At 32.7% G+C, this 24,569-nt stretch overlaps 1 protein-coding gene across 1 annotated transcript in view; it reads left to right on the top strand.

The window, feature by feature from the left end:
* Window positions 1-24,152, top strand: part of LOC129221864 (NSFL1 cofactor p47-like) — a 42,383-nt gene extending 18,231 nt beyond the window's left edge. Inside the window, exons 3-9 of the mRNA XM_054856219.1 lie at window positions 13,481-13,570; window positions 14,909-14,986; window positions 16,527-16,787; window positions 20,680-20,817; window positions 23,163-23,297; window positions 23,382-23,441; window positions 23,867-24,152. Coding sequence (XP_054712194.1) covers window positions 13,481-13,570; window positions 14,909-14,986; window positions 16,527-16,787; window positions 20,680-20,817; window positions 23,163-23,297; window positions 23,382-23,441; window positions 23,867-23,999 — 895 coding nt within the window. The 3' untranslated portion in view covers window positions 24,000-24,152. The remainder of the gene's footprint in view (window positions 1-13,480; window positions 13,571-14,908; window positions 14,987-16,526; window positions 16,788-20,679; window positions 20,818-23,162; window positions 23,298-23,381; window positions 23,442-23,866) is intronic.
* The last annotated feature ends 417 nt before the right edge of the window (window positions 24,153-24,569 follow it).

The raw sequence follows: 24,569 nt of genomic DNA on the forward strand, positions 1-24,569 counted from the left end.
ACATAGCCCTTCTTTTAGTACAGAAAAGATTTGTACTTGGTTGCACAAACCAGGATTTGCATCAAAGAAGGGAATAATGATCTGGATGGGCGAAATAGTCTCCTGGAAACAATCTGGTTTCTTTTACTTTTCACATCCTTTCTACAGCAAGTAAAACGGATTAGAAAACCTACTCGGAATAGGAGGGTATTGGAAAGCTCATTCTTATTTTGCTACCGTCTGTGCTGATATATCTGGGGATCTGCACAGCCTCTGGCCAACGTGTACACCTATCTATCATAGTTAAGCAATAATGGTTTCCCTGCGAAGGGGGTGGAGGACCCACGAGTTTGAGATGGACATGTTCAAATCTCTGTTGACTGGTCCGAAAACTTCCCTATTGGTGCTTTTGTGTGTCGAGTTATCTTTGATCTGTGGCAAGGAATGCAACATATAGCCCATTTAACACAATCTTTTTGAATAGAAGACCACATAAACCTTGATCTTATTAATTTTGATGTACTGCAGGTACCCAAATGTGAAAAATTGTGCAAGGCGGAAAACACATTCTCGCAGAACTCCTGGGGTACAAATGGCCGAGGCGTACCAGTTGTTGTATCGCAAAAAAATAGGTATTTCACATTCTGGTATGGTAATTCTCTTTAATTTTAAGACTCCGATTTTTCTATCAAAAGTTTTACCTCTGGATTGCTTTTTTGTGCCTGAGAAAGTTCTGTGTAATGAATGGGGTTCGGCATGGCTATAGCGTCTATCTGTGAAAGTGCATCTGCAACAACGTTATCAGCTCTCTTTATATAGCATGTATCTGTGGTGAATTGGGATATAAAATCCAACTGCTTCGCCTGTCTTCCTTGGGCTACATTTATCCGAACTTTGCTGTAAAGCAAACATTAGCGGCCTATGATCAGTAAACAAGGAAACCTTTCTCGCCTCGACCATATGCCAAAAATGTTTTATGTTAGCATAAGCTGCCAACAGTTCCTATCATAAGCGCTATATTTTCTTTCTGCCGTCGACAGCTTCCTAGAGAAAAAAGCAAGCCATTGTAAATACTTGTTTACTATTTGCGATAATGATTTCCCAATTGCAAAATCCGATGCGTCGACTTGTAATATCAACCCTGCATCCGTCTTTGGGTGTTCCAAAAGAGCCACATCTGCAATCATTTTTTGCAATGTTGAAACTCTACGTTTGCTTTATCTGACCAGTCGAGTTTAGCCATATCGTTTCTCTTGGCCCCTCTTAAATATGCCGTTAAATACACCCGATGCCGGGCTATTTTTGGCAGTAATCTATGAAAAAAGTTCAAGAATCCCCAAAAATATCTGCAGTTCCTTAACGTTTTTTGGTTGTGGGTACTTTAAAATTGGCTCAACTTTATCAGGCAGGGGTCTTGTGCCACTACTCGTAATTAAGAGTGTCTTAAGAAAGAAATCTCTGCAACCCCGAATATAAACTTAGACACATTTATAGTTAGCCCGTAATCGTTTGGTCTTTCCAAAACCGCTCTTACATGTGTCTTATGTTTTACCTCACTATTACTAAATGCAGTGAAACCTGTGTAAGTTGACCACTTGCGGTGCACTACTTTAGTGGTCAACTTATAGAGGTTGAACCATATGAGATAGATCTAATTCTGTGCCTTCAAATAGCAGTCAACTTAGACAAGTGGTCAACTCACAAGGGTGGTCAACTTTACAGGTTTTACTGTATCAAAATATCATCCAAAAACACATAACAAAACTCTAGGTCACTGAGAATACTGTTCATAAATCTCTGGAATGTTTGAGCAGCTCCACACAATCCAAAACTCAAAAAAGGAAACTCTAAAAGTCCGAACGGAGTACAAATAGCAGTTTTTTGGATGCACTGGTATATGAAAATACACTCGCACTATATCAAGCTTTGAAAAAATAGTACTACTGTAGAGTGCATTAGAAAAATCTTGTATGTGCGGTATGAGATATTGATCTGGTATAGTTTGAGAATTTAACCTTCTATAGTCTCCAACTGGTCAAATACCCCCTAAACTTTTGGACACAACATGAAGGGGTGATGACCAAGGAGATTTTGATGGCTGGCAGATGCCTTGATTAACCATAAGTTAAAACTCCTTTTTCACTGCCTCATGTAATTCTAGGTTTCTCCTAGGTTGGCTGGACTGGTGGACTGGTAGTTTCAATATAATACCTGGACGACCGAGCATCATTCGACTTTAAAAGAATTATTTTTTCTCAACTCGTGTTTTTTTAAGGTTCAATACCTTCCCAAATATACTTTAAAAGCTTCACATTAATGAAATATTAAGCACTCAACCTTCTTATAACACTAAAGTACCAAACAAAGAAGATTCTGAATAGATTGAAATCAACATTTTGCTTAAACTATCTGTTACATTTGTTTCCACTATACAATTTTCTTGTCAGTGATTAAAATATTTTGACCTTGGAGCCAGTTTTGCTATGGTGAAATCAGTTTTTAACCAAATACTTCCTTTCATACTATGCTGCATTTCACTATTTTATTCCAATCAAGATTTTCTTTTTGAATATGTACTTTTAGTGTAGTTGGTCACTTTACGCCAGAAAATGCTACATACAGCATGATATCCATCAAAACTGATGATCCACAAACCATTCCAACAAATGATAACAACTGTCTTAACAAAACATTAACAGTCTTAAGACATACATTTCTTCGAAATAAAATTTAGATGCGTGATTTAAAAACCATGTTAAACTATTTGAAGTGTAAAAAGAAAATAAATAAATAAAATAAAATAGGACGGTCAAGCAATAGTTTCACTTAAAAAAGAAAAAACCTTACATCGACTTACATAATGCTTTTGAATTTGTTTTCAGCCAAGTGTGATTGAAATGAGCCAAAGTGGCTATCAGCCAAGCCTGGCAACCCTAAGCAAATTTAAAATTTTACAGCGAGAAGAGACAAATTTTCATTGTTATGGTTGCAAATCGTCTGCCTGATGCTTCAATTCACAGTTTAGTTCAAGGCTTAACTTAATTAGACTTTATATTAAAAAACTGTTTTTAGTAAAAAATCGCGTTTTTACAGAAAAAACACTGATGTAGATGAACTTAGAATGCAAAACTACAATTAAATCCAAAATTTCATCCAAATCGTTAGAGCCGTTTTCAAGATACGAAATATATACATACCCACAAGAATTGCTTGTTTAAAGATATAAGAGTACCGTATCATGTTTAACCAACTTTGCCCCGGGGGCCAATTTCATGAGTTCTGGAAATTCAGCTAGGATACGATGATACACTGAATCGTTCGAAATAAGTTTTACAGAATAAAAGGTAGCTGATTTATAAATTATACTTGCTTGCATATAGTGACTAGTATTATCAATGAGTTTGCATCATTTAAGGGTGCTCTTCACTGAGAGTCTGAAAGATTCGGATCTAATGTTAACCTACGGGGAAAGTTGGAGCTTGTTTTACAAATTCCTGTAAAGTTTTCGGATCCGTTTTTTTTTCTGAGTATTTTTCAAGACCATGTCTGTTTCTTTTAGTTTTTACTTTTTTGATGTGTCCATTCTCTGATTTTTTAAAATTCGAGAAAAAATGAATTTCTTCGAAAACGAGGTACTGTTGGACATTTCGCTCTGTAAAACATCTGCAACTCGTGCTATCGAAATTTTAAGAACGCCCTGACACGCAAAATATTTCCAGCTCTTTTTTGAGATCTTGTTTGAAATAATGCGACCATTTTTTAAACAAATATCATGTTCTAACTATTGAAAAAAATTTCAAAATACGTTCACTTTTTGCATTTGCCCCGCCTTAGAATAGTAACCTCCCCTTTTTGAGGGGTAAACGCTAATGGGGTGTAAGATTTATTACCCTCTCATTAGTTCCCCTCAATGACCTTAGCTGGACGTCCTTTCTTCTTTCCTCTTTTCCTAAGGCTTTCGTGAAGAATCAAGTGCTTTTGAAAGTGAATCCATGTAGATGCGTGCTATTAGCTGTTAAATTAGCAACATTTGCTTTTTTTCAAATTTGTGGTTTGAAAAGAAATAGATTTGAAAGGAATATTTCTGAGTCAAATTGTTTATTTACAATATAATGAATATTGTTACAATGCTGTCGAATGCGAAAAGTTGACATTTTTCCCTTCCAGTAGAAAAATATTTTTATATATAGATTAAATCGTATTCCAGATACTAGGTATTTTGCATCGTTTTTACATGTGTTTTATGTTACTACAAATGGTACACACATAAAGTGCTTTCCACAGCTCAACAAACATTTTTGAAAATTATTTGTGTCTTTAAAAGCCAGACTCGTCAAATTTCTTTAGAAGGTAGATACACATTGAACATGTAATTCATAATATACAGTAAAATCCATCGAATTTCGGAATCGGGATTGGAAATTTATTTGGTTGAAACAAGTATTTCGTTGCATTAGTATGCGTTGTAATAGGATTTTACTGTATTTCTCATTAGAAAATTCCTAAGGAGGAAAACGATGCATAATTTGATCCCAAATAGAATCGTGAAACGTTTCTTATGGGGTCGCAATATTACTCCTTCTTTTAAGACATGTACGATATTATACCGTTTTTAAAACATTACGTGAGAAACAAAATAGGATAATTTTTATTTTCCAGCGCAGCAATGCAAACCGTGGTTAATTTTATTTTTATTAAAGACTATTTCCTAGCTTACATTTTGTGTCATAATTCCTGCATTTTACCCCAAGTTTTTATTTATTGCCAGAAACAATGAAAAAAAAAGTTAAAACACTTATTTTTAATTAGCTGTTTTGGAAATAGCTTAAATATATGGATATTGTGATTAACTGCAGGTTTTGAATGTTTTAATCAAGCAATCATGTACTTGTGTTATTCCATACTTTTCAGGGCGAATCAAGCTTGCACAAATAGTATTTACAATTTAAAAACATGTTTTATATTTTTTGAAGTACGTTGCTTAAATATTATTTCTCCAACAGTGCTATCATTTTTGGAAAACTACTAAAATTCAGGACAATATTTATTCTTCCAGAAAAAAAATAAGTTTTTTTTTCTTTTTCTTTTTCTTTCTTTTTTTTTTTTTTTTTTTTTTTTGAGCAATTGCGAATGCTTATTATCCTTACTTGAACAAAGCTGATGTTGCTCTGATTTTTCAGATTGTCATGATGACAAGAATAACTCTAGCTCGTTGTTTTAATATTTACTAAGAAGTCAAATTTTCGTCGCCATGGTTACTAATCGTTTGTGTTCATTCAATGTTTAACTTAAGTAGATTTTACTTTTAAAAGGGGGGTGGGTGTAAAATTACATTTCAGGAAAAAAACATCAATGTGGATGAAATTAAAAAGCAAAATTTCATCCAAATACAAAATTTCCAGATTACTAATACCGACATTCAAGACTGACAAGAAAACAAAAATACAGAAGGCTTTCTGATGTCTTCAGAAAGTTTTCACAATAGAAATAGTTTTTTTTTTTTTTTAATCTTTATAAGAATTTGGAAGCTGTATTTTTGGAGAATAAAAATACTTTTCAAAAACATTTATTCAGTTGCGGAAAACATTCCGTACACCAACATACTCATTAAATACATAGAAAATCATGAAAAACATATTAGCAATTTAATATGATTCGGTTAATATAAAAAAACGCACCATGGTAGAATTACTAAGCATTGTATGTATTAGTTTTAATGAAGTTTTCAGCCTTATGTTGCTGACAAAGCTAACTAAGATGTGAACAATATACAATGAAGGTTACAAGTTTTCACTGTTTTCTATTTTCATTCTCAGAAGCTAGATCAGCATTTTAATGCAATGTAGAAAAAATTAATTACAGGCATAAAGGTTTTCAGGTCACATAAGCACCCCCCCCCCTCCCTTCAAAAAACATCATTAAAGATCGTCTTAAATTTCGTTTTTATGGCTTTAATTTCAAAAAATTTCGGGAAGGGAGTTTCTGAAAAGTCCTTCTTTGACCATAAAAAAAAGTCGTCTAAAATTGCATTTTTGGAACTTTGATTTCAAAAACCTGAATGTCCCCAACGTTACTAAAAATGGCCTACAATCATGTTTATAACACTTTGAAAATTTTGCCTCCCCCCAACATCACACTAAGACTGCGTTTTTAGACTATTTCGAAAAATTTCGGGGAAAGCTTCCGAACTCCCCGTTTCCTAACATAATTGAAGAACCTGAAATTGTGTTTTTGGCGTTTCAAGTTTAAAAATTTGCTGGTGGAAGATCACAGGACCTCTTACTTACTTCCAAATACTACCAAAGTTCGTCTAAAAGTGCATTTTGAAAATTTTATTTTCGTGAAAATTAAATGGCATAGCCCCCAAACAGAGTGCTTGGGAAAATAGGGAGTATTTCTGAGTAAATAGTATGCTTACGGTAAAGATCATGTTAATTAAATATAGAAATGGTTCCCTCTCCTAAACAAGAAGCTAAATCCTTTCTCTCGCTGTATTTACATATTATTAGGAATTAGGAGTCAATAGAATAGAAAATGTGGGATCTCAAAAAAGATTTTTGTTCTATACGAATGAAAATTACTTGATAATCATTTGATTAGAACATTCATTTTATTCTGTGACTGAAGACACGATACGATAATTTTTTGGCACAGAAGTGCGTAACACAGAACTTAAAAAGAAAAAGTTTGTCTTGATTTTTTTTTTCTTTTTAAATTGTGAACCCTTACTTGCACTTATAATTGCTTTCCTAAATGTAAGCTGTTCATTTTCATTTTTGTTTTAACTTTATGTATTTCCTGCAAATCTGTTTCTTGCCCTTTTTTTATTTTTTATTATTGATTCATTAAATGCAAGATGCATAAAAACGAGGCAGAGCGATAAAAACTTTAAAATCTGGCAGAGCGAGGCGTGGAGATTTTTTTTCACCTGAGTATTTCGAGGGTTTTTTTTTTTCTTTTTTTCAGGCAGATATACATGTAGGTAATATTTTCCTGCCTCCTGAGAAAAAGGACAACCCTTAATATTTATTATGACAACTAACGAGGATCAGACACTCACAAGACTTATTAGGAAATTTTAATAAAAACTCAATGTGTTGAAGTAGAAGCACTATATACACTATATGACCTAAAGCATTGGGACACTTTCAAAAATTCACATTTTTAGGGATTTCTAGAGAAATAATAGACCAATTGCTCTATAATTTGTTTCACATAAAATGTATACTCTAGTTGTCATTTTCCAATAAAAATTAAGTCTGCTATTCATTTAGGGGACCGACAACAAATTGAGGAAAAAAGTTTTTTGATCATTTTTCATTGCAAATTGCTGGGAATAAGCTATAATTTTCAGAAATGAGTTAAAAATCTATCAAAAACTTATTTTTATATTTTTGTGAAAATATCTCTTATACCCATGGAAATATAAGCATTTCTTCCGAAAATGCAAAAAAATTTTTGACGGTTTTCGCCTCATATTACGCAGAGTATTTCGTCAGACGTTACTAAACTTTTAGAATATTTGACAGCATTTTAGAGAAACATAATAATAAAATTTGAAGTTAAAATATTGAAAATTTGATGAAATATGAACAATTAATGCTATTAATTTTTCACTGCGCATGCACGAAAGATAGCAATTTATAACGTTCATAATTCAAAGCTCAGATACATCCTACAATCCATGAAAAAAATTCCACCGCAATTTCTTTAAATTTTAAAAAGTTATCAGCGATCTAATGAGCCGAATTTCTATAATTCTAGGATAGGTGACGAATGGTAAGGGATTGTTAGCAAACTGGCAACACTTTCCTGCCATCGTTACAGAGTGATTCATGATAAGAACGGATTATTTGTTGCTGGTCCCCCTAAATGAATAGCAGACTTAATTGTTATTGGATTTGACGTCTGGAGTATACTTTTCATGAGAAAAAAAATTACAGAGCAGAGAGCAATTGATCTTTTATTTCTCGAGAAATCCGTAAAATTGTGAATTTTTGAAAGTGTCCCAACACTTTTGGTCATATAGTGTATGTAATACCTCATGTATTTTGCCGAATTTAGTAACTGGGAATCTGAAACTCTTAAAGTGCTAGGTTTAGCTTTATTTCAAAATTTCAGAGTAAGATAGTTTGCAAACATTGAGAGTGGGTGAAGGGGTGATTTTTGCCTTTGAGCTTGGAGCAGGGTGAGCACCCCTGCATACAAACAAAGATCACAGAAAAATCTTTAATTTTTCAAATTCAGGAAATCCTTATCCGTAGCCGTCCGCGACTTTGCCGTTGTTATGCTCAATTTGAAAGAACTTTCACCATAACAACCCCTTGAGAAATGCTATCGTAGCCTTCTCATCTACATATAAAATTAGATAAATAAATAAATATTTTTTCAAAAAGAAAAGGATTCAAAGATAAAGATTAGAGGAATTTTCTGGTCACCAGTGGTGAGAAAAGGCAATTATAGTAGCCACATTTTTATCTATTCGCCACTGCATTTGTAAAACAGGTAACTAACCAACAAAGTAGTATTTAGTTTAGCACTAAAATTATCAGTTCAAATAAAGGTTAATGTAACTAATTAGTGGCACTAATGTTTATTGTACAATCAAGTATTAACTATGCAAAGAGGATCTAGGTAGTTTCATTTTTAAGAAGAATGTTTTCTGGCAACTCGGATGGGGTTGGGGAGAGTGGCAAACAGGCAGAGGAAGCGAAAAAATTTCGCCAACCGATAACTAGTTAGTCCCCAGTTTTATTCGGCACTCGATTTTTCAAATATATTAAGTAGGATCATCCATTTTTAAAGAATATTTTTTGGTTAGAATTTGGAGTTCATTTCGTTAAAATTCAGTGTGGTCATGCAGGCTATCTTTTTTTTTCCTTCCTTTTTTGAAATCATCAATTTTCAATAACGAACATTTTTCTAAAAATAAAACGAATTTATGAATTTATTTATTGCAAATATTCATTCATTCGTTAATTTTTCCTAGATGAGATCTGAAACCGTATTAATGGGGGAAAAAATCTTTGTTTCAAAATTAATTTTAGCGCGAATACAAATAAATAATATCACAAGTAGGATTGCAAAATGCGCGGCAATGTAAAATTTCGCGCCTTTTACATTGAGTTATTTTTCTTTTACTTATGTAGTCAAGACTCAAGAGGGAAAGAACTAGAATTTCCTTGGAAGGGTCTGTAAAAAGCTGCGGTTTCATTTCGCCGACAGCTATACCTCCCTTGACTTGCACAGCAGGGGGAGCGTCCGGTCTGTCCCCCTGCAAAATGTGACAGGTCACATGATCCACACTTTCATCGGTCACCGTTCGTTCTATTGGCTGTTGAAGTGTCAATCATTTCACTGATGTACACTGCTTTCGTTTAAAGAAAAGGCCCATTTTCAAGCGAGATCGTTTTTCTTCCCCACTGAAGAGCAGCCTTAAGGTCTATTAAAAGATCAAAATGTTGCAAAAAATCGGCCCCTATATAGGAACAGGAAGGTTAGCAATTAAAAATTTCCAAATGAAAACTCTCTTCAGGCCCAAATCTAAGTTAATTATTTTAGATCCATAATAGTAAATTTTTGAATTATTAGCAGCTATTTAGTTGGAGAAAATCAAGTTTGCAGATTTTCCAATTACTTGGAGGAGGCAAGCAGGATACATTGCTACCCCAATCAATAAGTAACTTATAATTGTACTTTCTATCACAGACATGCAAACGAGGCGATTGAGCGACTGTCATTGAAATACTTCAATCAGCAGCTGCAAGTTTCCCTGCCTGCAACCAGCATCAGAACAAGGGGATTGGCATTTTCGTGCCTTATTCCCAAATCGTGCATGGTAGAAACAATAATTCTCATTGCTGTTATAATTCTCCCGCGACAGAACACGCACCTGTAAGGAGCTCCTCCAGTAAAAGAGTCTTGTTTCCCCCCATTAGTTAGTCGTTCCATCCATTTGCTCAAAGCCGTGACCTCATTTCGTAGCTTGCAAAAATCCTCCTCTGCTGTACACCACACTGTACCGCACAGCCAATTGTCCAACACCAAAAATACCATTGTCCGATGAGACAGCACGCACCTCTGCAATCCTATCTGCCCTTTCAGTCAACTTGTCCAACGTCTCTGAGCTGATTGCTAAAATAGCATGCATTTCCGACAGTAGTTTTTGAAGCCACAAGTTTTTTATAACATTAGCGGTAACATTTGCACCCCTCAATTCTCACATCTTTCACAGCAGATAAGATGGTTTGTCATCTCTTAAATGCAGGCCTGAGACCAATTGGCAATCTGTTCCCCCTCGGACTTGGAATATTCCGCTATTAACGAGATTTTAATGCAACATATTTATCTACTGCCGACGGTGCAAACAAAATATCTGGTATGACCAATAAAGTTTCTGGATCAATAGCTTCAACAATGTACAGGGGTCTGTCCAGGATTTTTTCACAGGGTCCGTTTTTTGTGAAAAATCAAATAATTTTGTGAAAAATCAAATAATTTTGTGAAAAGTCAAATAATTTTGCAAAAAAAAATTTTTTTTTTTTTTTTGAAAAAACGAAAGTTTCGACTCTTGAGATGGTGGAAACTGCATCATTGACACTTAAAGTTGAGTGTTTTCCCTCTTTTCTGTTGAGAATATCATTCTTTAGTACTTTTCTAGTATTTGGGGGGGGGGGGGAGAGGCATCGCTCACTGGGAGAGTTGGCACCCCTCAAGTATCAATATTTATCTACCATTCTACATCATGTTAAATTATACTAGAAATGTTATTTGTATAGTATTTAAAACAACTGTAAGAAAAAAAAATTCAGTCAGGGGTTCAGCATTTAAATTTTTAACGCAAGACACTGTTTAAGAGCACAGAGTTTCGTTTAAAACTTATAAATTCCGTGATTTTTACAAAAATAAAAAAAAATATTTTATTTGTTTACTTCTTAACTAAGCGTACTAAACATTGAAAATGCGAAAAATCAGATTCCCATAGCGGATGCAAAGAGATTGCAGTCCTCATAGTGAAGGCATCAAAAGTATAAAAACGGCTTGTAAAATAAGTATTTTGGATAAAATTATTTTAGAATTGCATTTTAGAGCCCTATGATAAACATATCATTAATCTCTGGACACAGGTGAAGCAAAAATAATAATAATAATAAATAATTAAAATAAAAAATAAACGATCGATTCAGCATTTTAATTATTGACTCATAAAAGAAAATGGAATTCCGCTTTAAAAACCTGAAATAAGCTTTGTTACAAAAGTAAAGAACCCTTTTCATTTATTTGCATCCAAATAAAGTGAAGTTAGCTAAAAAAAAGAATGAAATATGATTCTCATATCAAATGTAAAAAGATTTCGTTTTTCAAAATGTAAGCATCCATAGAAAAAAATGGTAAATAAAAGAGTTTATTTTAAGTTAATTATCCTTTTTAGCATCGAACAATCAAACCCATATAACTTTCTCCCAAAATAACAGTTTAACATTGCACCGCCAGACGCTAAGTGGCGATAAACAGTTAAACATCGCACCGCTAGACGCTGACGCTAAGTGGTGATTAGTTTGAATTTCCGAAACTCTATCCGAAGCGATCACATCCCCCCCCCCTACTACCCTTTGCAGTTCTAAGTTCATTTCGCTGTATATTATTGATTATTAAATCATGAGTGGGGAGAAAAGTGCTTACTACGCCTATTCAGAGAATGTTGACGCTTTTTCAAAGAAGTTTACAACAACACCGCTGCATAAAACAAACAAGCAAAATTATAAACCAAACTGACTTTCAGCTGTTAATTTCTTTCAAAGAAACCAACAGGCATTATATTTATTTGGCCGTAGTAATTATTTATGGCTTGCAGGAACATCACAAGAGTGCCGATTTTTTTTTCTTTTGCGAAATTAGCTGATTTTGTATAAGTTGATTCCTCTAATTTAACTTTAAAAAAGGTTCCAACCATTATCGTTTTTATACAGGAAATATGCTGTATTATTTTAATTTGAGATTTGCTCTTTCAATAAACAATTTGTGAAAGATCCGTTTTTGTTTATCAGAATTTTGTGAAGGGTCCGTTTTGGTTGATCAGATTTTTGTGAAAGGTCCGTTTTGGTTGATCGGATTTTTGTGAAGGGTTCGTTAACGGACCCAAATTTGCTCTGGCCAGACCCCTGATGTAGTTATATTTAGTTGTGTCATTCATGATTTTTGCGAGTTAAAAATTACTTTCAACCTGAATAAACCACAACTTAATTCCAGTTTTCCATATTGGTGGAATCTTCACTGCTAAATGAGATATTTGCGTCATTTCGCTGACACTATTGTTGTCTACAACACTCATGTTAACTAATTTATGCGACCAAACTCTATCTTAACTAAATGCTATTAGGAAAGTTTTTTGAGCACGAGGGATATCCTAAAGCAAAACAAGACAAACAGCACCAGAAGTTAACACAACACTTGCTAAATTCCTGCATTTCCTCTAATATTACCAAACAGGTTGACCAACCACAGAGAATGAAATAAAAAAGAATCTCAATCGCATATGTACCTCTTTAGTAAGAATTCCAAATCTATATCATATTTCTCAATTAGCTTCTGTCTGGGTCACCAGTTTGTTACACTCTGAATATAAAATAGCAAGGTAAAATAAAACAATTTATTAAAACATTCTTAATTCTAAAACACCAGTAAAAAAGCTTAAAATAAAGCTTGTAAAATCTAAACATGGCCCACACCTTCACTAGCACACAGCAGTTGAGCAGTTGATAGGGATCACATCTCAGAATGCACTGACTCTAAATCATTTTCTTCCCATGTTTAAACTTGGGTTTGTCTTTTTTTCTTCGTCGCCAACTGGCGGTAGAATTGTAGCAGTTCGCTGGACTTGGCTTCTCCTCGCAGCGTCTGGCAGTGGGTTGCTGCAAGCCTATATATCCTTTGCCCCCTGGAAAAATTCGAAATGACAGGCCTGTACTGAGGACCACTTGATACTCTAACGTTATCCTAAGCTCGCCACATACGATTGAATAATATTTTCATTTCCATGATAATTATATTAGTTGAAATGATGGATGAATTTAAAAGTTTTCTTTCATAAAGTCAATTACAACTATAAAAATGTAGATTAGTTTTCACTTGCTGTTCGTGGACTAGATAAAAATTGCTCATTGAGCACTATTGGTCCCCAGACCACAAGTTGAGAATCAGTGGTCTATCTCATGTTTGGTGAATTTTTGGTTTTGTCAAAAATAGTCGACGAAGAAATACATAAGTACTAAAAAGTCATTTATTGCTCCCTTCTGATAATTTAGTTTAAAATTATCCTATTGTTTACTGATATTAAGCTTGCCTAAATAAAAGTTTATTTTAATGAGTTATGTTTGAATTTAGCCAAGGTTTTTTTCTTTTATTTCATTATTTATTTATTTATTTACTTTTGTACTGATTGTGAACATGCAATGCTTATATATTGTTTTTCATATTCTTATCTGATTTTTGTTTGTCTCAGGATACACACTTTTGCAAGTTTAATGAATGAGCAGCCTGATGATGAAGAAGAAGAGGGTCAAGCTTTTTATGCTGGTGGATCAGATCGAAGGCAAATATAGACTAAATTCATTTATTCTTTTCTCAATACAGAAGCTGATCAGTTGTTCAATAATTAATATCGCATGCTCCATTACCAAAGATACAGCACAAGTTAAAGTGAAATAGTGTAAAAAATAGTTTCTTGAAAATGTAACAAATAATATAGTATGACTGATAGAAACATGTAACTTACATGCATAGCCATGTAGAAAAATGATCTATATTTTTTGAGATTTGCTTTCTTCACTTGTGTCTGTTTGAAGAGGATGTAACTATATCAGAATGAGTTGATACATTTCCTAGAGTCAACTGATTAGTTTCTTTGAAAAGTTAATGATCAAATGCTAAAAGCAGGCCCATCATTTAGAGAAATCCCAAATATGCTTATCTGTTAGCAAATAGCCTAGAGATATCAATACTGTTACATGTAAGTGAGCATGGTTTTTGCTGTTTTTTGGTATAATTTGCATTGAGTATATGCCCTTTAACTCCTCATGCCTGGAAAAATTCAAACTGACAGGACTGCCTGAAAGTATTAGAATTAAAAATAATTATCTACTTCAATCAAGTTAGTAGAGTTCACAATTTGTAAAATAAGTTCATCCTATAATCCTGAGCTTGAATGTAACCTTTGGACATATTTTGAAGAGAAAAAACAGTTTCTTAATTTTACCTGTAAACTTGAAAACTTACTTATTTACCCCTTTACTACATTGTTAAATCATTAATCCATAATTAGCTTCATGCTCAACATGTAATAGTTTAAGGTATATACCTTTTTGCTTTAAATTCTTTTCTACCTGCTTTAAAGGACTGTCAGATCACATTACAACTGCTGACTCTTTCTGGATTTGTACTAATTGTAGAGGTCAGTTTATGCCGGTTTTTGAGTCACAAAATGGATTTCACTTTATTCCTGGTTGCAAAAATATACTTTCACAATCTTCATCAAAATTTAAGCTGCAAAGCGAACCCTTCATCAAAATCAAATTTGTATCAGTGATCCTTTCAAAGTGAATCCTTTACAAAACCCCAATAATTGCTAATATGTTGTGGCCATCACCATTTCATTTATCAACTTTTTTAAGAGAAAAACTGAATTAAAAAAAAAAAAATCTTGTTTGATTGATATTATTAGGTAAATAAATAACATTCAGTCCAGTTTTTATCTTTTGTTTTGATATGGTTATGTATTTTTTATTTTACATGGTTATGTTGTTTGTTTGTTTTTTTAAAAATTATTTTACTTATATCTGTGTTTAAAACTGGTTGCAAATAAGAATAATATTTCACACTTAAACAAAAAGTCCCATGAAAGATTCAATTTTTATTTATTTTCTCATTGTAGTGGACAGCAAATTTTGGGACCTGGAAAGCGCAAAGTTGCTAATGAAATAGTTCAAGAAATGTTTAAAGCTGTCAGAAGGTAACTTTGTTTATCTGCAAACTGTTAATAATTTAAGTCTTTATGCATATTGCTTTTTTTATTTAATGTTCCAGAAATGTACAATCAACAGTAAATAAATAAACTAAGGGTGGCACCCCCTAGTTTATTGTACCCCCCTACCCCCATATGCTCGATAGGCACCTGCTTTGCATTTGGCTATGTATTTGCCTAACCCTTTGTACCAAAGGTCTGAACCTGCTCAATAGCTGCATAATGCACTTAAGTACATTTGCCGATAACTCTTTAAATTTGTCCCCAACCTAAATTTCAATGGTATCGACTTTAATCAGTATTTCTGGCTCAATAAGGTTTAAGGGATGGAAACTGGCAAGAATGGCTCTTTCTGAATGTCTTGAATCCAATCATACCTGTTTCAACTCTGGACAGCCTGACAGTTCATGGAAATAGAGTGCAGACAAATAGGCAAGACGTATACTGGTTACAATAATACAGAGCTACCCAAAGCTTAAAAGCCCTTTTTAAATTGATGAAATTATTTTGGCAATTAATTTCAATGGGTGAAAACCTTTCAAACTTGACATACATTTACAAGAACCCCTATAAGTCGACCTTCAGTTGCTGCTCTAGTTCACTTTTTGCTACTGATACTCTTTCACACTGACGATTTCTGAGAACTTTACGTTGGGTTTCTTGGTCAGTCAATCAATTCTTTTCTAGAAAGAGTTCATTTCGAGAATTCCCGCTTGTACCTTTGGCAGTCAGCGACCTCTGCTGTTGGTACACTCCTAAAACTAGGAATGCTTAGGAGAAATGTGCTCAGGGGAGTCCTCATGAAAAAGAAGACATCAAGCCAGGATGCAAGTTTTTCTATCGTGTGTGAGCAGGACTTTTCTGTTTAACTTGACTAAAAAGGCAAATATTCAAATTGATACTTTATTTTATGATGTACTTTTAAATAAAAAAAGAAAATTCATTTACTAGAATTTTTTATAATGTAGATGAAAAGGAAGTAAACGATACAGAAAACATTTTAAGATTTGAAATCAATAAACCTCGTAAAATTGACAACCTTATTAGCTCGATTTTTTTCATGTTCTTTTAGGGTGGTGAGTTATTGCGGTTCTACTGTAAAAAAATGAAGTAAATCCAACATAGTAAAGCACAAAAATCTGCTATGAAAATAGCATGCATTTGTTCTGACAGATTTTTCAGTTGTAGGTACAAAGTGTCTACTTGTCACCTAAAAAGTACCTTTGTTCAGAATCAATTGTAAAATCAAGACTTGAAGCTGGGCATATGTTGTAAATGTAATACTATCTTGTATAATCTTAGAACCTTACTGTTTGTGTGAAAAACTTTGGTAAGAATTTTTTGACAAGAAATACGTTTTAGAAGTTGTATGTTAAAAGCTGGATTATTTTTAAAAATTATTTAACATTTTAAGAGTTTTCCACACACAAAATTAATTTATATCTTAAAATTTCTAATGTCGCCTATTTAAAATGTAACTTAGGTAAAACTTCTGTTATTGCCTAATAAATACTCATATTCGATTCAGTTTTGGAGCTGAAGCTGTTGATTCCTCTGAAAGCGGTCATAGTACTGCTAAGTTGAAAGCTTTTCGGGGTGCTGGGAATGTCTTGGGATCAACAATGGATACAAGTGAAGCTGTTGAAAATCCTGCCGATGATGATGGTCCTTCAGAAAGTCCTGATGTTTGTCTACGATTGTGGCGAACTGGATTCACAGTAAATGATGGTGAGCTTAGAGACTATCTTGATCCACAGAATAGGGAATTTCTCAACTCTATACGTAAAGGGTAAGATTTTAATTTGCTTTCCTCCAACCACAGCTTAATACTGTTTACTGATAGTTTTATTATTTTTTATTGTGGAATTTTCAATTTCTGATTTAAATGTTATAAAAGTGACAAATTTGTAGAGCTATGTATAGCTTTACCTCCCCCCCCCCGTCCCATGTATAATATATTTATGTACCATGAGGTATTTATACCACAGTACCGTTCTGCTGTTGATGCATATAGTAATGAGTTTTTTTTTGTTCTATGGAATCTAGTTTAAAAATTTCCATTGTGTTACAAGTGAGCCTGTTATAAAAGTGTCAGATTACTATACAGTCGGGCCCCGATTTAACGAACCTCGATTTAATGAATTTCGCGATTTAGCAAATTTTTTTTATCCCCAACAGAAATAACCCCTATTTGGTTAATAAACCCCTATTAACCAAATAATAAACCCTGAATTAACAAATTATTTTAACAACCAGAATTTTCTTTTTTTAAAAAAATATTTGTTAGAAATATTGGATTGTTTACCAAATGATGTATCAATCTTATCTGAAGCAGAAAAACTTTTTTTTTTTTGGAATCGGCAGTTTTTGACGGGTGAGGAGGCATTTAATAAATAGCAATTCTGATGCAGAAAGCGATAGATAATTGAACTCCCATTAAAACTTATTTTTCTAATACTTTACATGACCTGGAAACTAAAAACATCTCTCATGCAGCAGGCTGTAAATGACACAGTATTTTCTTCTCTCCATGAAGTTGAAATAGAACTACTTCGAGGCAGGTAATTGCCAAACCTGTATTATTTACTCAGTACTTGAAAATTTCAAATTAACTAGTGTGTAATAAGTCATGGAATGTTGAATAAAACGAGTATACCTTCTAATTATGAATATGTTTGTGCAGTTGCATATTAAGACTTTTAGATAAGTGCAATTTTTATGTACTTTTTCAAGGATTGGAGTCGGAGTCGTTTGGAAACATGCAAAACTCAGACTCTGGGTTTCTTTTTCATCTACAATTTCCAGACTCTCTCTACATTTAAAAAAAAACTGACTACCAATTAAATTTATTACATGTATAAAAGCCTACTAATAAGAAAATAACTGTCATTGTGATAACCAGCTGACTTGATTGTTATCGAACTTTCTGTAACAGCTACCTACGCCGTCTACTAGTTTGCTTATTTTCTAACTTTATTTAACTGATAGCAACTGTCAACAAACAGTTTTGTTGCCTAAAATTTTCTAATCACTTTCAAATAAAAATAATAATATATTTTTTGACCTCGATCTCAGTTATAAAATAGTAAAAGGAATGTATGTATTGCTTGAGCAAGACGGGAAACTTCTGAGAGTGCTTGGAAAATTCAAATGAGTGTTGGCACGAAAGCGCAAATACAAAAGATCCCTTAAAAGATAAATGTTTTTTTTTAATCCAAAGCCTTTTTTTAAAAATCCAAAAAAGATGCAAAATAGAATTAGTACATGATTTATTCGTTACAACACTCAGTAATTGTAGTTAATCCTAAAATCTTCATATTAAGGTTAATTCTGAAGTTGCCAGTAAAATTGAAATAAAAAATTGAGCCAAGAAATGCAGGTATAGTAAAAGCTGTTCATACAAAGCTGTATACTGCCGTGTGCAGGTAAACGGCAGTATCTGCAGAAATGAATTTTCGAGATATTTGAAGAGAGCGTTTTGGATTCAATATTAGCATTAGAAAAATTTTAGAATTAGACATCTTTTTGCGCCTTTTTTCCCAACGGAAACCAAATAAACGAGCTTGTACAATAAAGATAACGTACAATAGATGACAGAAATGCAAAAAAGTGCAAAATGAAAAATTTGCAGTTACTGCCCTTTACTTGCACACGGCAGTATACCGCTGCATTTTGCGTAAAATTTACTCCAGATGTACATGTACCCGACCTCTTTCCACAATATAGTGAAACATTTTTGTTGAAATTTTTAAGATGAAATTTAAGATTTATTATCGTGGAAATTTTTTAGAATTAAAGTATTTCAATTTTTATGAACTCTGAATTTAATTTGAGGTGTCATTCACCAGATGGGTGTCCCCCAGGAGGGGGGGGGAACTGCCCCTCTCAAAAAAAGTTTTCTGACTTAGCAAAAAAGTTTTCAAAAATTAAAAGAATAGGATTTGATCAACATCTATTTGTTAAACATTAAAGGAGAGCAAATTAATATTTTTTATTTTATTTTTTATTTTAAATGGGATTTTTAAGTTATCTAATTTTAGAAATCGCAATTATTGGATAATTTGATTTTCAAATTGAATTTCTAACGTTGTACCCATCTTAGGTTTATAATAAAATACAACGCGGAAATTTCATTAAAAGGAATTAATATTTCAATCTCTGTTTGGGGGTTTTTTCCCCTCCCTATAAGGGGGGGGGGTGGAAAAATAAGAATAAATAAAAAAGGCGGAGTTGGAGCCAGAGTTAGGCGTTTCAAAATCTTGGAGTTGGTGTTGGCATATTTTCTTCCACTCTGCAGCCCTGCTTTTTTTGCAACCCAATATTACGAATAACCTAGATATAATGCATAAAAGTGTCGGTCCCATTGAATTCGTTAAATCGAGGTCCGACTGTATAGATACAACAAACTCCAAATTTGTATGTTCAAAGTAACTCGGAAATTACCCCACCAATCAGGTTTAAATTTTCAGCTGGGAAGGTTTATAAGCTCTTGGGGAAAAAAATTGTGATTAGTGCTTTTTTTAATGTGAAGTTTTATCTTTTGACCCAAAAATGGATTTTTCTTCATGAAATAATTATCCACTTGTCTCAATTTTGGTTTCATTGGAAAGAGTGAATAAGATAACATTTTTAGAACATTTTCTACCTGCGGTAAAAAAGAAAGGAGTACGTTAATTAATAAGGATTCTTAAGGATAATTATTATAAGTAAATGATTAACTTTATATTTGATATTTTTGATTAAGCTTTAATTTTTTATTTTATTTTATTTTTTTATTTTTTATAATATAATTGTCGAAATGTGAATGAATCTCATAGCTTATTTCCTTTTTATTCCAGCTCACATTTGCTGGTAAGATGTGCATAGTATGCAAAAATTGCTATAAAAAAGGATTTCCCTCTCTCTCTCACAGTTTAAAAAATTTATTTTCTGTATTACATTTTTAAAAAGTGAAGAACTTGTAAAAATGCTTTAAAAAACCACTTATTCTATCCCCTAGAATGTTCTTTGTTGTACAGCAATGTTAACACTAGATTAAATCCTAGAAAGTCGGAAGGAGTCAGTTTGACTCCCCCCCCCCCCCCCCCGTATCAATGTCTGCCTGAGTTAATCCTTGTGTTTCTTGCATCTTATTCAATGACCGAATAAAAATTAAATGCATGATGGTGTACCACGGTCTAGATGTCAACAACTAGATGGATGTTAAAATGAATATCTGTTACAAGTTAGGAAGGTCTGATTTAGAATTCAGACAAGCTGTCAAAAAACGTAGATCAGGGTCATAACTAAGTTGAATGGCAACTTTGATCTTACAGCCAATGATCAAAATGAAGAATTTTGATTTTATTGTAAAAATACTTTGAGGGGAACTCTGGTGCTTCCTGTCATTCAGGTACCTGATTGCCATCAGATATTTTCATTTTCCATGCACAGTATGTGCAGTTTTATGAGGCAAATACATAAATAATTAAACAAGCAACAAAATAGGATCATGTTATGAATAGTCAGAAAACTAAACTATGTTCAATTCATTATTATAATTTAATTTATTTAACAATGAATAACCAGGGGCCACACAAGCCATTTCTATTGTTCTAAATCATCTTAAATTATATTGACTGTTCTATTCTGATTCAAAAGCTTAACCACAACTTTTGACATTGTATTCATGATTGTTGCAGAGAAATTCCAATGGAGTTGAGGCGTAGAACTAGAAGTGAAGAAGTTCCTCTGAAAATTGAAGATCACAGTCATGAAGATTACATTCCTAAGAAACCAACTGTTCATGCTTTTGCTGGTACGGGTTTTAGATTAGGAAGGTAGGTAGATGTCACAATCTGTTTTAATTAATGTCATGTGAAATGAAAAATCAGTGGAGATAATAATGAAGTAATCTTATGTAGAATCATTGCAAAATATTAATTGAAACATTTTTTATTGAATTAAGTGGGTTTTTCAAACTATTCATCGTTTGACTTTTTTTGCTAATCAGTTATTTTAGGCATAGACTTCTTTCTGTACAAGGTAAGTATTTTGTCCACTTTTTTTTGTGAAATGTTCGGGATGCCAGAAAAAATTGGACCAAATGAAAATCCATTGATTTTCCTTTGTTAAACATGTAAAATTGTTACTATGATGCATTATGCACTAGAATTATTACATAGCTCAAATGAATTATAATTTTATTGGAATATTTATTAAAAGTTAAATATAAACTATTAATACATATTCCATTTTTATATCACATAATTAAAATGAAATGACTGTATATATTTTTTACTGTAAAAGTAATCGAGATGTTCAACAAAATGAAGCAGTTGAACATAATTGTACTACAGTATTATTTCATATTAAAAGAAAAGTTTAATTTCTCATAGTTCAAACATTTGAAATTAAGCAAGATTAATAACTTTATTAATTAAAATCAATCTTGCATTAGTGTTTATGAATCATAATGCAATCCAATGTAAAAATTGTAAATGTCTGTATCATTGTATTTTTTATTTGATGCTTGACCTTGATAATATTCCTGTATTCCCTCTTGGGGTAATTGGGGAAGGGTATTTGGAATCGAGTGGAGTTGGGTTGCTTTTGTAGAAGTTTTGCAAAAGCATTCCCACTTATCTGTGCAGCAATAACAACCTTTATCAGAGGCACACTATAACATTTTCTTTCACAACACCAACTTGTTAATTAATTTTATGACTTTCAGTTCTAGACATAAAACTTCATGACTTTTTGTCTCTTGTTTTAAATTTATAAATGCATTATATTGGACAGATGAAGATATTAATCTTCACAGAAAATACACATTATTTATAATTATTTTTTCAATGCATTTTAACTGAATATCAATAATTCATTTTTATATTATTAACATCTTATCATAAAAAAGCTTCAGTTCTTTCTCCCATTTTCACTTTAAGTATTCTCTATATAATATTAAAATTAATCTTTAAAAAATATTCCTTAAATGAAAAGAAGCAACATATTTGTTAATCATTGTTTTGTTCAGCCTTTTTAATTTAGAAATTTTAATGTACTGAAAAAAGTGGGCAAAATGGACAAAATTATATTTTGTCTGAGGTGGTTTTTTCTCGGCGTGGAAAAAAACAGGCACTCCTGCGTCCTTAGCAGCCTGTTTCATTGATAATTTCAATTTTTGAGTTCATCCAGGCACAAATCAAAGTGGGACTCATCTGTGAAAACAGTTTTACTCAAGTCCTGGCAATACAACAAATAAGCTTGTTTGTGTACAGAAGTCAGTAGTAGTCGCCAAAGGCGCCCATATGCAAAATTGTAAGGAGGGGCTCAGACATTTTCCCCTTGGTTTAACTAGGTAGTTTCCCCATGGAAACCGATTTCAGGACAGATTAAATTCATTAAAATTTGAAATTTTTAATAACTTATTCCTTAATGACTGGATCAGAAATGTTTTTTACATTTTTAAAAAGAAAAAAGTACTAAAAGCAAGGAATTTCTAATTTCGAAAGGGATGCTCGAGCCTCCCCTATATGGGCGGCCATGGTAGTCACAGCAAGTGGTGTTGTGAGAACAGCCCCCTTTTTCGGAGCCACATAGTAAAGGTCATGGCAATTACCGAAGCACCAGTTGCACATAGGATCGATGATGGTGCACCTGGGACTCTGCTCTGAGTACTACTCTGACAATTGGTCCTCACATTCTGTCATAGGACTCATCTGCTTCTTGATGCTTTGTGCAACCCTAGTTCACATATCCAGCTGTCGAGTGTTTTACCAGTGGGATTTAAGCCCAATTAAACATCTGTTCTCGAACTCTACCATCAGCACATATTGTTGGCACACCTATATGCAAGGCATAGTTACTTTCTAATCGAATACATGAAATAAAATGCAAAGAATTTGACTTGAAATCGAAATTTTCCTCTTTGATAACTTACCAGTTGCATTGAAGTTGCCTACAGCGTCGCATTTTCTTGCATTGGTAGCTAAATTTTATTGTTTTTTGTCTTTTGCCAATAATTACATATCAAACTGTATATTAGTGAATCCTATAGTAAAACCCTGATTTGATCTTGTGATATATAGTTAAATTGTAATTTTTCTGGGATGAATTTAAAAAAATAAATAAAAATTTTGTAAAGTTATTAAATTTGCCTCCTATATTTGATCTATATTTCCAGTGCAACACCCCCTGTTGCCGCTCCAAAACCATCAGGATCAACTGAGGAGAATGTAGCAGAGGCTCAAAAAAGTTTAAATGTTGACGATTCAAAGCCAGTAGCAAATGTCCAGATTAGATTAGCTGATGGCTCTAGGTAAAATATTTTTTTCTACTATTATTATTTTTTAAGTAAAATGTAGCACACAATATTTTGAGATATAATTTATATTATTTCTAGATTGACTATGCAAGCAAACCCTGCACATACTATAGGTGATGTTAGAAGGTTCTTGGTGCAGTATCCTTTAATTTCTTTGTTTTAAAATTTTTGCAATGATTTTTGAGCACTCTTCTGATCAGTTAGTTGATTTTATAGAAATGTCTGAATTGTATGTTTTATAATTTTATTGCATATTGTTTTGGAATAGGGATCTTTTAAGAATTCCCAAAAGACAAAAGCTTAATCCATACACTGGAAATTTAAGTACATTGACAAACTATACAAATGAAATTAAAGCGATAGAGACCATAAACAAATAAAACTATATAAGTAAATCTGGTTTATTAGAAAAAATTAGTGAAATATAACAAAGCAAATTCTTTGGACTTATTAAAATATTTAAAAAGGAATATTTGTTTTTAAGATTTTTTTTTTAAATTTTTCCAAATATGTCTAATAGATAATTTGTTTTCAAGAAGTTGTACTCTTAACGATTCTGTTAGAGCTCGACCTGAATATAGCGCTTCTGTGTTCTCGTTGATGACTGCTTTTCCACCTAAAGAACTTTCTGACGACGGCGCTACTCTGGAAGAAGAAAACTTGTTGAATGCTGTGATAGTTCAAAAACTAAAATAATGTCTTTATAAAAAGTCTAATATTTCATTCGGTTCATTGCAAACACTGTAAATAATGTTCAAAAAGTGTCTGTCAAAGAAATATATTAAAGAAAGCTCTTGATTTTTTTAAATAAAATTTTCATTTTCATCATATAATGGTATTTTTATTTACCATTTTAAGTATCTTTATCTTAAATGAAGTTAAACCTGCCACATTATTTATTTGTTTTGTATTTTTGAACTTGATAACATTTTTGGGATGCTATGATTATTTTGTTTTTGTTGTAGGCTATTTATATCCAATCCGAGAATTTGGGGGATCAAATGATAAGGATGTTCAACTACAAACATGTGTTTCAGGTGATATGCATAAAAACAGTAAATGCTCAGTACATATGTTTTCTTAACAAAGTTTTCAAAAACTATACAACACCTCCTGCTGTTCCTGTGTTGCCATTTGTAATAGATTCTTAGATGTCTATCGTTTTGCGCCAACTTCGAAAATTGTTTAATTGTAATACCAATGTTATTTAAAGAGTGGATTTACTGTTGCATAAATGGGAGTTTGATTCTTTCCTTTACACAGGGG

The sequence above is a fragment of the Uloborus diversus genome, chromosome 5 (genome assembly GCF_026930045.1).
Source record: "Uloborus diversus isolate 005 chromosome 5, Udiv.v.3.1, whole genome shotgun sequence".
Lineage (NCBI taxonomy): Eukaryota > Metazoa > Arthropoda > Arachnida > Araneae > Uloboridae > Uloborus > Uloborus diversus.